Raw genomic sequence first — 16,386 nt, 5'->3', positions numbered from 1 at the left:
AGGATCAGGGTCGGGGTGTCCTCACCTATACAGACAGCAGATCACATAGGATCAGGGTCGGGGTGTCCTTACCTATACAGACAGCAGATCACATAGGATCAGGGTCGGGGTGTCCTCACCTATACAGACAGCAGATCACACAGGATCAGGGTCAGGGTGTCCTCATCTATACAGACAGCAGATCACACAGGATCAGGGTCGGGGTGTCCTCACCTATACAGACAGCAGATCACATAGGATCAGGGTCGGGGTGTCCTCACCTATACAGACAGCAGATCACATAGGATCAGGGTCGGGGTGTCCTCACCTATACAGACAGCAGATCACATAGGATCAGGGTCGGGGTGTCCTCACCTATACAGACAGCAGATCACATAGGATATGGGTCGGGGTGTCCTCACCTATACAGACAGCAGATCACATAGGATCAGGGTCGGGGTGTCCTCACCTATACAGACAGCAGATCACATAGGATCAGGGTCGGGGTGTCCTCACCTATACAGACAGCAGATCACATAGGATCAGGGTCGGGGTGTCCTCACCTATACAGACAGCAGATCACATAGGATCAGGGTCGGGGTGTCCTCACCTATACAGACAGCAGATCACATAGGATCAGGGTCGGGGTGTCCTCACCTATACAGACAGCAGATCACATAGGATCAGGGTCGGGGTGTCCTCACCTATACAGACAGCAGATCACATAGGATCAGGGTCGGGGTGTCCTCACCTATACAGACAGCAGATCACATAGGATCAGGGTCGGGGTGTCCTCACCTATACAGACAGCAGATCACATAGGATCAGGGTCGGGGTGTCCTCACCTATACAGACAGCAGATCACATAGGATCAGGGTCGGGGTGTCCTCACCTATACAGACAGCAGATCACATAGGATCAGGGTCGGGGTGTCCTCACCTATACAGACAGCAGATCACATAGGATCAGGGTCGGGGTGTTCCTCATCCTATACAGACAGCAGATCACATAGGATCAGGGTCGGGGTGTCCTCACCTATACAGACAGCAGATCACATAGGATCAGGGTCGGGGTGTCCTCACCTATACAGACAGCAGATCACATAGGATCAGGGTCGGGGTGTTCTCATCTATACAGACAGCAGATCACATAGGATCAGGGTCGGGGTGTCCTCACCTATACAGACAGCAGATCACATAGGATCAGGGTCGGGGTGTCTTCACCTATACAGACAGCAGATCACATAGGATCAGGGTCGGGGTGTCCTCACCTATACAGACAGCAGATCACATAGGATCAGGGTCGGGGGTGTCCTCACCTATACAGACAGCAGATCACATAGGATCAGGGTCGGAGTGTCCTCACCTATACAGACAGCAGATCACATAGGATCAGGGTCGGGGTGTCCTCACCTATACAGACAGCAGATCACATAGGATCAGGGTCAGGGTGTCCTCACCTATACAGACAGCAGATCACATAGGATCAGGGTCGGGGTGTCCTCACCTATACAGACAGCAGATCACATAGGATCAGAGTCGGGGTGTCCTCACCTATACAGACAGCAGATCACATAGGATCAGGGTCGGGGTGTTCTCACCTATACAGACAGCAGATCACACAGGATAAGGGTCGGGGTGTCCTCACCTATACAGACAGCAGATCACATAGGATCAGGGTCGGGGTGTCCTCAGCTATACAGACAGCAGATCACATAGGATCAGGGTCAGGGTGTTCTCATCTATACAGACAGCAGATCACATAGGATCAGGGTCGGGGTGTCTTCACCTATACAGACAGCAGATCACATAGGATCAGGGTCGGGGTGTCCTCACCTATACAGACAGCAGATCACATAGGATCAGGGTCGGGGTGTCCTCACCTATACAGACAGCAGATCACATAGGATCAGGGTCGGGGTGTCCTCACCTATACAGACAGCAGATCACATAAGATCAGGGTCGGGGTGTCCTCACCTATACAGACAGCAGATCACATAGGATCAGGGTCGGGGTGTTCTCATCTATACAGACAGCAGATCACATAGGATCAGGGTCGGGGTGTCCTCACCCATACAGACAGCAGATCACATAGGATCAGGGTCGGGGTGTCCTCACCTATACAGACAGCAGATCACATAGGATCAGGGTCGGGGTGTCCTCACCTATACAGACAGCAGATCACATAGGATCAGGGTCGGGGTGTCCTCACCTATACAGACAGCAGATAACATAGGATCAGGGTCGGGGTTTCCTTACCTATACAGACAGCAGATCACATAGGATCAGGGTCGGGGTGTCCTCACCTATACAGACAGCAGATCACATAGGATCAGGGTCAGGGTGTCCTCATCTATACAGACAGCAGATCACACAGGATCAGGGTCGGGGTGTCCTCACCTATACAGACAGCAAATCACATAGGATCAGGGTCGGGGTGTCCTCACCTATACAGACAGCAGATCACATAGGATCAGGGTCGGGGTGTCCTCACCTATACAGACAGCAGATCACATAGGATCAGGGTCGGGATGTCCTCACCTATACAGACAGCAGATCACATAGGATCAGGGTCGGGGTGTCCTCACCTATACAGACAGCAGATCACATAGGATCAGGGTCAGGGTGTCCTCACCTATACAGACAGCAGATCACATAGGATCAGGGGTCGGGGTGTCCTCACCTATACAGACAGCAGATCACATAGGATCAGAGTCGGGGTGTTCTCATCTATACAGACAGCAGATCACATAGGATCAGGGTCGGGGTGTCTTCACCTATACAGACAGCAGATCACATAGGATCAGGGTCGGGGTGACCTCACCTATACAGACAGCAGATCACATAGGATCAGGGTCCGGGTGTCCTCACCTATACAGACAGCAGATCACATAGGATCAGGGTCGGGGTGACCTCACCTATACAGACAGCAGATCACATAGGATCAGGGTCCGGGTGTCCTCACCTATACAGGCAGCAGATCACATAGGATCAGGGTCAGGGTGTCCTCACCTATACAGACAGCAGATCACATAGGATCAGGGTCGGGGTGTCCTCACCTATACATACAGCAGATCACATAGGATCAGGGTCGGGGTGTCCTCACCTATACAGACAGCAGATCACATAGGATCAGGGTCGGGGTGTTCTCATCAATACAGACAGCAGATCACATAGGATCAGGGTCGGGGTGTCTTCACCTATACAGACAGCAGATCACATAGGATCAGGGTCGGGGTGTCCTCACCTATACAGACAGCAGATCACATAGGATCAGGGTCAGGGTGTCCTCACCTATACAGACAGCAGATCACATAGGATCAGGGTCGGGGTGTCCTCACCTATACAGACAGCAGATCACATAGGATCAGGGTGTCCTCACCTATACAGACAGCAGATCACACAGGATCAGGGTCGGGGTGTCCTCACCTATACAGACAGCAGATCACATAGGATCAGGGTCGGGGTGTCCTCACCTATACAGACAGCAGATCACATAGGATCAGGGTGTCCTCACCTATACAGACAGCAGATCACACAGGATCAGGGTCGGGGTGTCCTCACCTATACAGACAGCAGATCACACAGGATCAGGGTCGGGGTGTCCTCACCTATACAGACAGCAGATCACATAGGATCAGGGTCGGGGTGTCCTCACCTATACAGACAGCAGATCACACAGGATCAGGGTCGGGGTGTCCTCACCTATACTATACAGACAGCATATCACACAGGATCAGGGTCGGGGTGTCCTCACCTATACAGACAGCAGATCACATAGGATCAGGGTCGGGGTGTCCTCACCTATATAGACAGCAGATCACATAGGATCAGGGTCGGGGTGTCCTCACCTATACAGACAGCAGATCACATAGGATCAGGGTCGGGGTGTCCTCACCTATACAGACAGCAGATCACATAGGATCAGGGTCGGGGTGTCCTCACCTATACAGACAGCAGATCACATAGGATCAGAGTCGGGGTGTCCTCACCTATACAGACAGCAGATCACATAGGATCAGGGTCGGGGTGTCCTCACCTATACAGACAGCAGATCACATAGGATCAGAGTCGGGGGTGTTCTCATCTATACAGACAGCAGATCACATAGGATCAGGGTCGGGGTGTCTTCACCTATACAGACAGCAGATCACATAGGATCAGGGTCGGGGTGTCCTCACCTATACAGACAGCAGATCACATAGGATCAGGGTCGGGGTGTTCTCATCTATACAGACAGCAGATCACATAGGATCAGGGTCGGGGTGTCCTCACCCATACAGACAGCAGATCACATAGGATCAGGGTCGGGGTGTCCTCACCTATACAGACAGCAGATCACATAAGATCAGGGTCGGGGTGTTCTCATCTATACAGTCAGCAGATCACATAGGATCAGGGTCGGGGTGTCCTCACCCATACAGACAGCAGATCACATAGGATCAGGGTCGGGGTGTCCTCACCTATACAGACAGCAGATCACATAGGATCAGGGTCGGGGTGTCCTCACCTATACAGACAGCAGATCACATAGGATCAGGGTCGGGGTGTCCTCACCTATACAGACAGCAGATCATATAGGATCAGGGTCGGGGTGTCCTTACCTATACAGACAGCAGATCACATAGGATCAGGGTCGGGGTGTCCTCACCTATACAGACAGCAGATCACATAGGATCAGGGTCAGGGTGTCCTCATCTATACAGACAGCAGATCACACAGGATCAGGGTCGGGGTGTTCTCACCTATACAGACAGCAGATCACACAGGATCAGGGTCGGGTGTCCTCACCTATACAGACAGCAGATCACATAGGATAAGGGTCGGGGTGTCCTCACCTATACAGACAGCAAATCACATAGGATCAGGGTCGGGGTGTCCTCACCTATACAGACAGCAGATCACATAGGATCAGGGTCGGGGTGTTCTCATCAATACAGACAGCAGATCACATAGGATCAGGGTCGGGGTGTCTTCACCTATACAGACAGCAGATCACATAGGATCAGGGTCGGGGTGTCCTCACCTATACAGACAGCAGATCACATAGGATCAGGGTCGGGGTGTCCTCACCTATACAGACAGCAGATCACATAGGATCAGGGTCGGGGTGTCCTCACCTATACAGACAGCAGATCACATAGGATCAGGGTGTCCTCACCTATACAGACAGCAGATCACACAGGATCAGGGTCGGGGTGTCCTCACCTATACAGACAGCAGATCACATAGGATCAGGGTCGGGGTGTCCTCACCTATACAGACAGCAGATCACACAGGATCAGGGTCGGGGTGTCCTCACCTATACAGACAGCAGATCACACAGGATCAGGGTCGGGGTGTCCTCACCTATACAGACAGCAGATCACATAGGATCAGGGTCGGGGTGTCCTCACCTATACAGACAGCAGATCACACAGGATCAGGGTCGGGGTGTCCTCACCTATACAGACAGCAGATCACACAGGATCAGGGTCGGGGTGTCCTCACCTATACAGACAGCAGATCACATAGGATCAGGGTCGGGGTGTCCTCACCTATATAGACAGCAGATCACATAGGATCAGGGTCGGGGTGTCCTCACCTATACAGACAGCAGATCACATAGGATCAGGGTCGGGGTGTCCTCACCTATACAGACAGCAGATCACATAGGATCAGGGTCGGGGTGTCCTCACCTATACAGACAGCAGATCACATAGGATCAGGGTCGGGGTGTCCTCACCTATACAGACAGCAGATCACATAGGATCAGGGTCGGGGTGTCCTCACCTATACAGACAGCAGATCACATAGGATCAGGGTCGGGGTGTCCTCACCTATACAGACAGCAGATCACATAGGATCAGGGTCGGGGTGTCCTCACCTATACAGACAGCAGATCACATAGGATCAGGGTCAGGGTGTCCTCACCAATACAGACAGCAGATCACATAGGATCAGGGTCGGGTGTCCTCACCTATACAGACAGCAGATCACATAGGATCAGAGTCGGGGTGTTCTCATCTATACAGACAGCAGATCACATAGGATCAGGGTCGGGGTGTCTTCACCTATACAGACAGCAGATCACATAGGATCAGGGTCGGGGTGTCCTCACCTATACAGACAGCAGATCACATAGGATCAGGGTCGGGGTGTTCTCATCTATACAGACAGCAGATCACATAGGATCAGGGTCGGGGTGTCCTCACCCATACAGACAGCAGATCACATAGGATCAGGGTCGGGGTGTCCTCACCCATACAGACAGCAGATCACATAGGATCAGGGTCGGGGTGTTCTCATCTATACAGTCAGCAGATCACATAGGATCAGGGTCGGGGTGTCCTCACCCATACAGACAGCAGATCACATAGGATCAGGGTCGGGGTGTCCTCACCTATACAGACAGCAGATCACATAGGATCAGGGTCGGGGTGTCCTCACCTATACAGACAGCAGATCACATAGGATCAGGGTCGGGGTGTCCTCACCTATACAGACAGCAGATCACATAGGATCAGGGTCGGGGTGTCCTTACCTATACAGACAGCAGATCACATAGGATCAGGGTCGGGGTGTCCTCACCTATACAGACAGCAGATCACATAGGATCAGGGTCAGGGTGTCCTCATCTATACAGACAGCAGATCACACAGGATCAGGGTCGGGGTGTTCTCACCTATACAGACAGCAGATCACACAGGATCAGGGTCGGGTGTCCTCACCTATACAGACAGCAGATCACATAGGATAAGGGTCGGGGTGTCCTCACCTATACAGACAGCAAATCACATAGGATCAGGGTCGGGGTGTCCTCACCTATACAGACAGCAGATCACACAGGATCAGGGTCAGGGTGTCCTCACCTATACAGACAGCAGATCACACAGGATCAGGGTCGGGGTGTCCTCACCTATACAGACAGCAGATCACATAGGATCAGGGTCGGGGTGTCCTCACCTATACAGACAGCAGATCACATAGGATCAGGGTCGGGTTGTCCTCACCTATGCAGACAGCAGATCACATAGGATCAGGGTCGGGGTGTCCTCACCTATACAGACAGCAGATCACATAGGATCAGGGTCGGGGTGTCCTCACCTATACAGACAGCAGATCACATAGGATCAGGGTCGGGGTGTCCTCACCTATACAGACTGCAGATCACATAGGATCAGGGTCGGGGTGTCCTCACCTATAAAGACAGCAGATCACATAGGATCAGAGTCGGGGTGTTCTCATCTATACAGACAGCAGATCACATAGGATCAGGGTCGGGGTGTCTTCACCTATACAGACAGCAGATCACATAGGATCAGGGTCGGGGTGTCCTCACCTATACAGACAGCAGATCACATAGGATCAGGGTCGGGGTGTTCTCATCAATACAGACAGCAGATCACATAGGTTCAGGGTCGGGGTGTCTTCACCTATACAGACAGCAGATCACATAGGATCAGGGTCGGGGTGTCCTCACCTATACAGACAGCAGATCACATAGGATCAGGGTCGGGGTGTCCTCACCTATACAGACAGCAGATCACATAGGATCAGGGTCGGGGTGTCCTCACCTATACAGACAGCAGATCACACAGGATCAGGGTCGGGGTGTCCTCACCTATACAGACAGCAGATCACATAGGATCAGGGTCGGGGTGTTCTCATCAATACAGACAGCAGATCACACAGGATAAGGGTCGGGGTGTCCTCACCTATACAGACAGCAGATCACATAGGATCAGGGTCGGGGTGTCCTCACCTATACAGACAGCAGATCACATAGGATCAGGGTCAGGGTGTCCTCACCTATACAGACAGCAGATCACATAGGATCAGGGTCGGGGTGTCCTCACCTATACAGACAGCAGATCACATAGGATCAGGGTCGGGGTGTCCTCACCTATACAGACAGCAGATCACATAGGATCAGGGTCAGGGTGTCCTCACCAATACAGACAGCAGATCACATAGGATCAGGGTCGGGTGTCCTCACCTATACAGACAGCAGATCACACAGGATCAGGGTCGGGGTGTCCTCACCTATATAGACAGCAGATCACATAGGATCAGGGTCGGGGTGTCCTCACCTATACAGACAGCAGATCACATAGGATCAGGGTCGGGGTGTCCTCACCTATACAGACAGCAGATCACATAGGATCAGGGTCGGGGTGTCCTCACCTATACAGACAGCAGATCACATAGGATCAGGGTCAGGGTGTCCTCACCTATACAGACAGCAGATCACATAGGATCAGGGTCGGGGTGTCCTCACCTATACAGACAGCAGATCACACAGGATCAGGGTCGGGGTGTCCTCACCTATACAGACAGCAGATCACACAGGATCAGGGTCGGGGTGTCCTCACCTATACAGACAGCAGATCACATAGGATCAGGGTCAGGGTGTCCTCACCTATACAGACAGCAGATGGTGTCCAGTCACTCCGGGATCCATTATTCTTACACTGTATTGTGTTATATGAGGGGTAATATCCAGGATTACACTGTAATGTGATCTTATCACCCCGGTTATAATATTCCTTGTATGGTGACAATTTCTCCAGGTTCCTTATTGATGGTTTCTTACATTGTTCTGGAGAATAGAAATAAAAATTGAGTCTAAATATTATAATAAATATCCATGTGCAGGTGATCAGTCTGTATCTTCCATTATATGAGCAGATCACATAGGATCAGGGTCGGGGTGTCCTCACCTATACAGACAGCAGATCACATAGGATCAGGGTCGGGGTGTCCTCACCTATACAGACAGCAGATCACATAGGATCAGGGTCGGGGTGTTCTCACCTATACAGACAGCAGATCACATAGGATCAGGGTCGGGGTGTCCTCACCTATACAGACAGCAGATCACACAGGATCAGGGTCGGGGTGTCCTCACCTATACAGACAGCAGATCACACAGGATCAGGGTCGGGTTGTCCTCACCTATACAGACAGCAGATCACACAGGATCAGGGTCGGGGTGTCCTCACCTATACAGACAGCAGATCACATAGGATCAGGGTCGGGGTGTCCTCACCTATACAGACAGCAGATCACATAGGATCAGGGTCGGGGTGTCCTCACCTATACAGACAGCAGATCACACAGGATCAGGGTCAGGGTGTCCTCACCTATACAGACAGCAGATCACATAGGATCAGGGTCGGGGTGTCCTCACCTATACAGACAGCAGATCACATAGGATCAGGGTCGGGGTGTCCTCACCTATACAGACAGCAGATCACATAGGATCAGGGTCGGGGTGTCCTCACCTATACAGACAGCAGATCACATAGGATCAGGGTCGGGGTGTTCTCACCTATACAGACAGCAGATCACATAGGATCAGGGTCGGGGTGTTCTCACCTATACAGACAGCAGATCACATAGGATCAGGGTCGGGGTGTTCTCACCTATACAGACAGCAGATCACATAGGATCAGGGTCGGGGTGTTCTCACCTATACAGACAGCAGATCACATAGGATCAGGGTCGGGGTGTCCTCACCTATACAGACAGCAGATCACATAGGATCAGGGTCGGGGTGTCCTCACCTATACAGACAGCAGATCACACAGGATGAGGGTCGGGTGTCCTCACCTATATAGACAGCAGATCACACAGGATCAGGGTCGGGGTGTCCTCACCTATACAGACAGCAGATCACACAGGATCAGGGTCGGGGTGTCCTCACCTATACAGACAGCAGATCACATAGGATCAGGGTCGGGGTGTCCTCACCTATACAGACAGCAGATCACATAGGATCAGGGTCGGGGTGTCCTCACCTATACAGACAGCAGATCACATAGGATCAGGGTCGGGGTGTCCTCACCTATACAGACAGCAGATCACACAGGATCAGGGTCGGGTGTCCTCACCTATATAGACAGCAGATCACACAGGATCAGGGTCGGGGTGTCCTCACCTATACAGACAGCAGATCACACAGGATCAGGGTCGGGTGTTCTCACCTATACAGACAGCAGATCACATAGGATCAGAGTCGGGGTGTTCTCACCTATACAGACAGCAGATCACATAGGATCAGGGTCGGGGTGTTCTCACCTATACAGACAGCAGATCACATAGGATCAGGGTCGGGGTGTCCTCACCTATACAGACAGCAGATCACATAGGATCAGGGTCGGGGTGTTCTCACCTATACAGACAGCAGATCACATAGGATCAGGGTCGGGGTGTTCTCACCTATACAGACAGCAGATCACACAGGATCAGGGTCGGGTGTTCTCACCTATACAGACAGCAGATCACATAGGATCAGAGTCGGGGTGTCCTCACCTATACAGACAGCAGATCACATAGGATCAGGGTCGGGGTGTCCTCACCTATACAGACAGCAGATCACACAGGATCAGGGTCGGGGTGTCCTCACCTATATAGACAGCAGATCACACAGGATCAGGGTCGGGTGTTCTCACCTATACAGACAGCAGATCACATAGGATCAGAGTCGGGGTGTCCTCACCTATACAGACAGCAGATCACATAGGATCAGGGTCGGGGTGTCCTCACCTATACAGACAGCAGATCACACAGGATCAGGGTCGGGGTGTCCTCACCTATATAGACAGCAGATCACACAGGGTCAGGGTCGGGGTGTCCTCACCTATACAGACAGCAGATCACACAGGATCAGGGTCGGGGTGTCCTCACCTATACAGACAGCAGATCACATAGGATCAGGGTCGGGGTGTCCTCACCTATACAGACAGCAGATCACATAGGATCAGGGTCGGGTGTTCTCACCTATACAGACAGCAGATCACATAGGATCAGGGTCGGGGTGTTCTCACCTATACAGACAGCAGATCACACAGGATCAGGGTCGGGTGTTCTCACCTATACAGACAGCAGATCACATAGGATCAGGGTCGGGGTGTCTTCACCTATACAGACAGCAGATCACATAGGATCAGGGTCGGGGTGTCCTCACCTATACAGACAGCAGATCACATAGGATCAGAGTCGGGGTGTCCTCACCTATACAGACAGCAGATCACATAGGATCTGGGTCGGGGTGTCCTCACCTATACAGACAGCAGATCACACAGGATCAGGGTCGGGGTGTCCTCACCTATATAGACAGCAGATCACACAGGATCAGGGTCGGGGTGTCCTCACCTATATAGACAGCAGATCACACAGGATCAGGGTCGGGGTGTCCTCACCTATACAGACAGCAGATCACATAGGATCAGGGTCGGGGTGTCCTCACCTATACAGACAGCAGATCACATAGGATCAGGGTCGGGGTGTCCTCACCTATACAGACAGCAGATCACATAGGATCAGGGTCGGGGTGTCCTCACCTATACAGACAGCAGATCACATAGGATCAGGGTCAGGGTGTCCTCACCTATACAGACAGCAGATCACATAGGATCAGGGTCAGGGTGTCCTCACCTATACAGACAGCAGATCACACAGGATAAGGGTCGGGGTGTCCTCACCTATACAGACAGCAGATCACATAGGATCAGGGTCGGGGTGTCCTCACCTATACAGACAGCAGATCACATAGGATCAGGGTCAGGGTGTCCTCACCTATACAGACAGCAGATCACACAGGATAAGGGTCGGGGTGTCCTCACCTATACAGACAGCAGATCACATAGGATCAGGGTCGGGGTGTCCTCACCTATACAGACAGCAGATCACATAGGATCAGGGTCGGGGTGTCCTCACCTATACAGACAGCAGATCACATAGGATCAGGGTCGGGGTGTCCTCACCTATACAGACAGCAGATCACATAGGATCAGGGTCGGGGTGTTCTCACCTATACAGACAGCAGATCACATAGGATCAGGGTCGGGGTGTCCTCACCTATACAGACAGCAGATCACATAGGATCAGGGTCAGGGTGTCCTCACCTATACAGACAGCAGATCACATAGGATCAGGGTCGGGGTGTCCTCACCTATACAGACAGCAGATCACATAGGATCAGGGTCGGGGTGTTCTCACCTATACAGACAGCAGATCACATAGGATCAGGGTCGGGGTGTCCTCACCTATACAGACAGCAGATCACATAGGATCAGGGTCGGGGTGTCCTCACCTATACAGACAGCAGATCACATAGGATCAGGGTCGGGGTGTCCTCACCTATACAGACAGCAGATCACACAGGATCAGGGTTGGGGTGTCCTCACCTATACAGACAGCAGATCACACAGGATCAGGGTCGGGGTGTCCTCACCTATACAGACAGCAGATCACATAGGATCAGGGTCGGGGTGTTCTCACCTATACAGACAGCAGATCACACAGGATCAGGGTCGGGGTGTTCTCATCTATACAGACAGCAGATCACATAGGATCAGGGTCGGGTGTCCTCACCTATACAGACAGCAGATCACATAGGATCAGGGTCGGGGTGTTCTCATCTATACAGACAGCAGATCACACAGGATCAGGGTCGGGGTGTTCTCATCTATACAGACAGCAGATCACATAAGATCAGGGTCGGGTGTCCTCACCTATACAGACAGCAGATCACATAGGATCAGGGTTGGGGTGTCCTCACCTATACAGACAGCAGATCACATAGGATCAGGGTCGGGGTGTTCTCATCTATACAGACAGCAGATCACATAGGATCAGGGTCGGGGTGTCCTCACCTATACAGACAGCAGATCACATAGGATCAGGGTCGGGGTGTCCTCACCTATACAGACAGCAGATCACACAGGATCAGGGTCGGGGTGTCCTCACCTATACAGACAGCAGATCACATAGGATCAGGGTCGGGGTGTCCTCACCTATACAGACAGCAGATCACATAGGATCAGGGTCGGGGTGTTCTCACCTATACAGACAGCAGATCACATAGGATCAGGGTCGGGGTGTCCTCACCTATACAGACAGCAGATCACATAGGATCAGGGTCGGGGTGTCCTCACCTATACAGACAGCAGATCACACAGGATCAGGGTCGGGGTGTTCTCACCTATACAGACAGCAGATCACATAGGATCAGGGTCGGGGTGTCCTCACCTATACAGACAGCAGATCACATAGGATCAGGGTCGGGGTGTTCTCACCTATACAGACAGCAGATCACACAGGATCAGGGTCGGGGTGTCTTCACCTATACAGACAGCAGATCACATAGGATCAGGGTCGGGGTGTCCTCACCTATACAGACAGCAGATCACATAGGATCAGGGTCGGGGTGTCCTCACCTATACAGACAGCAAATCACATAGGATCAGGGTCGGGTGTCCTCACCTATACAGACAGCAGATCACACAGGATCAGGGTCGGGGTTTCCTCACCTATACAGACAGCAGATCACATAGGATCAGGGTCGGGGTGTCCTCACCTATACAGACAGCAGATCACATAGGATCAGGGTCGGGGTGTCCTCACCTATACAGACAGCAGATCACATAGGATCAGGGTCGGGGTGTCCTCACCTATACAGACAGCAGATCACATAGTATCAGGGTCGGGGTGTCCTCACCTATACAGACAGCAGATCACATAGGATCAGGGTCGGGGTGTCCTCACCTATACAGACAGCAGATCACATAGGATCAGGGTCGGGGTGTCCTCACCTATACAGACAGCAGATCACACAGGATCAGGGTCGGGGTGTTCTCACCTATACAGACAGCAGATCACACAGGATCAGGGTCGGGGTGTTCTCATCTATACAGACAGCAGATCACATAGGATCAGGGTCGGGGTGTCCTCACCTATACAGACAGCAGATGGTGTCCAGTCACTCCGGACTCCATTATTCTTACACTGTATTGTGTTATATGAGGGGTAATATCCAGGATTACACTGTAATGTGATCTTATCACCCCGGTTATAATATTCCTTGTATGGTGACAAATTCTCCAGGTTCCTTATTGATGGTTTCTTACATTGTTCTGGAGAATAGAAATAAAAGTTCAGTCTAGATAATATAATAAACTGTTGCTGCCCGGTTTTTCCTACCTAATCCTTGTGAGGGAGGAAAAGCAACAAAGGAGAAAGCGTTTGTCCTCATATGCCAACCTCAAATTCTGACCCCATATCTGCTCCGCATATCCTGACCTCATATCCCATCCTCATGTACTGTCCTCATATCCCATCCTCATATCCTGACCTCATATCCCATCCTCATATACTGTCCTCATATCCCTTTCTAATATCTCAACCTCATATCCCATCCTCATATACTATCCTCATATCCCATCCTTATATACTGTCCTCATATACTATCCTCATATCCCGTCCTCATATCCCATCCTCATATACTATCCTCATATCCCATCCTCATATCCCGTCCTCATATCCCATCCTCATATACTATCCTCATATACTGTCCTCATATCCCATCCTCATATACTGTCCTCATATACTATCCTCATATCCCGTCCTCATATCCCATCCTTATATACTGTCCTCATATACTATCCTCATATCCCGTCCTCATATCCCATCCTCATATACTATCCTCATATCCCATCCTCATATCCCGTCCTCATATCCCATCCTCATATACTATCCTCATATCCCATCCTCATATACTATCCTCATATCCCTTTCTAATATCCCAACCTCATATCCCATCCTCATATACTGTCCTCATATCCCATCCTCATATACTGTCCTCATATCCCATCCTCATATACTATCCTCATATCCCTTTCTAATATCTCAACCTCATATCCCATCCTCATATACTGTCCTCATATCCCATCCTCATATACTGTCCTCATATCCCATCCTTATATACTGTCCTCATATACTATCCTCATATCCCGTCCTCATATCCCATCCTCATATACTGTCCTCATATCCCATCCTCATATACTGTTCTCATATCCCATCCTCATATACTATCCTCATATTTCATCCTCATATACTGTCCTCATATACTATCCTCATATCCCGTCCTCATATCCCATCCTCATATACTGTCCTCATATCCCATCCTCATATACTGTTCTCATATCCCATCCTCATATACTGTCCTCATATCCCATCCTTATATACTGTCCTCATATACTATCCTCATATCCCGTCCTCATATCCCATCCTCATATACTGTCCTCATATCCCATCCTCATATACTGTCCTCATATCCCATCCTCATATACTGTCCTCATATCCCATCCTAATAGCTCAACCTCATATCCCATCCTCATATACTGTCCTCATATCCCATCCTCATATACTGTCCTCATATCCCATCCTAATAGCTCAACCTCATATCCCATCCTCATATACTATCCTCATATCCCATCCTCATATACTGTCCTCATATCCCATCCTAATATCTCAACCTCATATCCCTTCCTCATATACTGTCCTCATATCCCATCCTCATATCCTGTACTCATATCCCATCCTCATATCCCATCCTCATATACTGTCCTCATATCCCATCCTCATATCCCGTCCTCATATCCCATCCTCATATCCCGTCCTCATATCCCATCCTCATATACTGTCCTCATATCCCATTCTAATATCTCAACCTCATATCCCATCCTCATATACTGTCCTCATATCCCATCCTAATATCTCAACCTCATATCCCATCCTCATATACTATCCTCATATCCCATCCTCATATACTGTCCTCATATACTATCCTCATATCCCGTCCTCATATCCCATCCTTATATACTGTCCTCATATACTATCCTCATATCCCGTCCTCATATCCCATCCTCATATACTATCCTCATATCCCATCCTCATATCCCGTCCTCATATCCCATCCTCATATACTATCCTCATATCCCATCCTCATATACTGTCCTCATATCCCATCCTCATATACTGTCCTCATATCCCATCCTCATATACTGTCCTCATATCCCATCCTCATATACTGTCCTCATATCCCGACCTCATATCCTGTCCTCATATCCCATCCTCATATACTGTCCTCATATCCCATCCTCATATCCCGTCCTCATATCCCATCCTCATATACTGTCCTCATATCCCTTTCTAATATCTCAACCTCATATTCCATCCTCATATACTGTCCTCATATCCCATCCTCATATACTGTCCTCATATCCCATCCTTATATACTGTCCTCATATACTATCCTCATATCCCGTCCTCATATCCCATCCTCATATACTGTCCTCATATCCCTTTCTAATATCTCAACCTCATATTCCATCCTCATATACTGTCCTCATATCCCATCCTCATATACTGTCCTCATATCCCATCCTTATATACTGTCCTCATATACTATCCTCATATCCCGTCCTCATATCCCATCCTCATATACTATCCTCATATCCCATCCTCATATCCCGTCCTCATATCCCATCCTCATATTTCATCCTCATATACTGTCCTCATATCCCATCCTCATATACTGTCCTCATATCCCATCCTAATAGCTCAACCTCATATCCCATCC

The 16,386-nt window shown here is 50.4% G+C and overlaps 1 protein-coding gene across 1 annotated transcript in view; it reads right to left on the bottom strand.

Moving 5' to 3' along the window:
• Positions 1–16,386, bottom strand: part of LOC130314468 (uncharacterized) — a gene marked incomplete in the record, with an annotated part of 198,042 nt that overhangs the window by 95,691 nt on the left and 85,965 nt on the right. The window contains 1 exon segment of the mRNA XM_056552729.1: positions 8,380–8,559. Within this exon segment, the coding sequence (XP_056408704.1) occupies positions 8,380–8,559 (180 nt within the window).

This window comes from Hyla sarda, chromosome 1 (assembly GCF_029499605.1).
Source record: "Hyla sarda isolate aHylSar1 chromosome 1, aHylSar1.hap1, whole genome shotgun sequence".
NCBI lineage: Eukaryota > Metazoa > Chordata > Amphibia > Anura > Hylidae > Hyla > Hyla sarda.
This window is presented reverse-complemented; position numbering and strand designations above follow the sequence as displayed.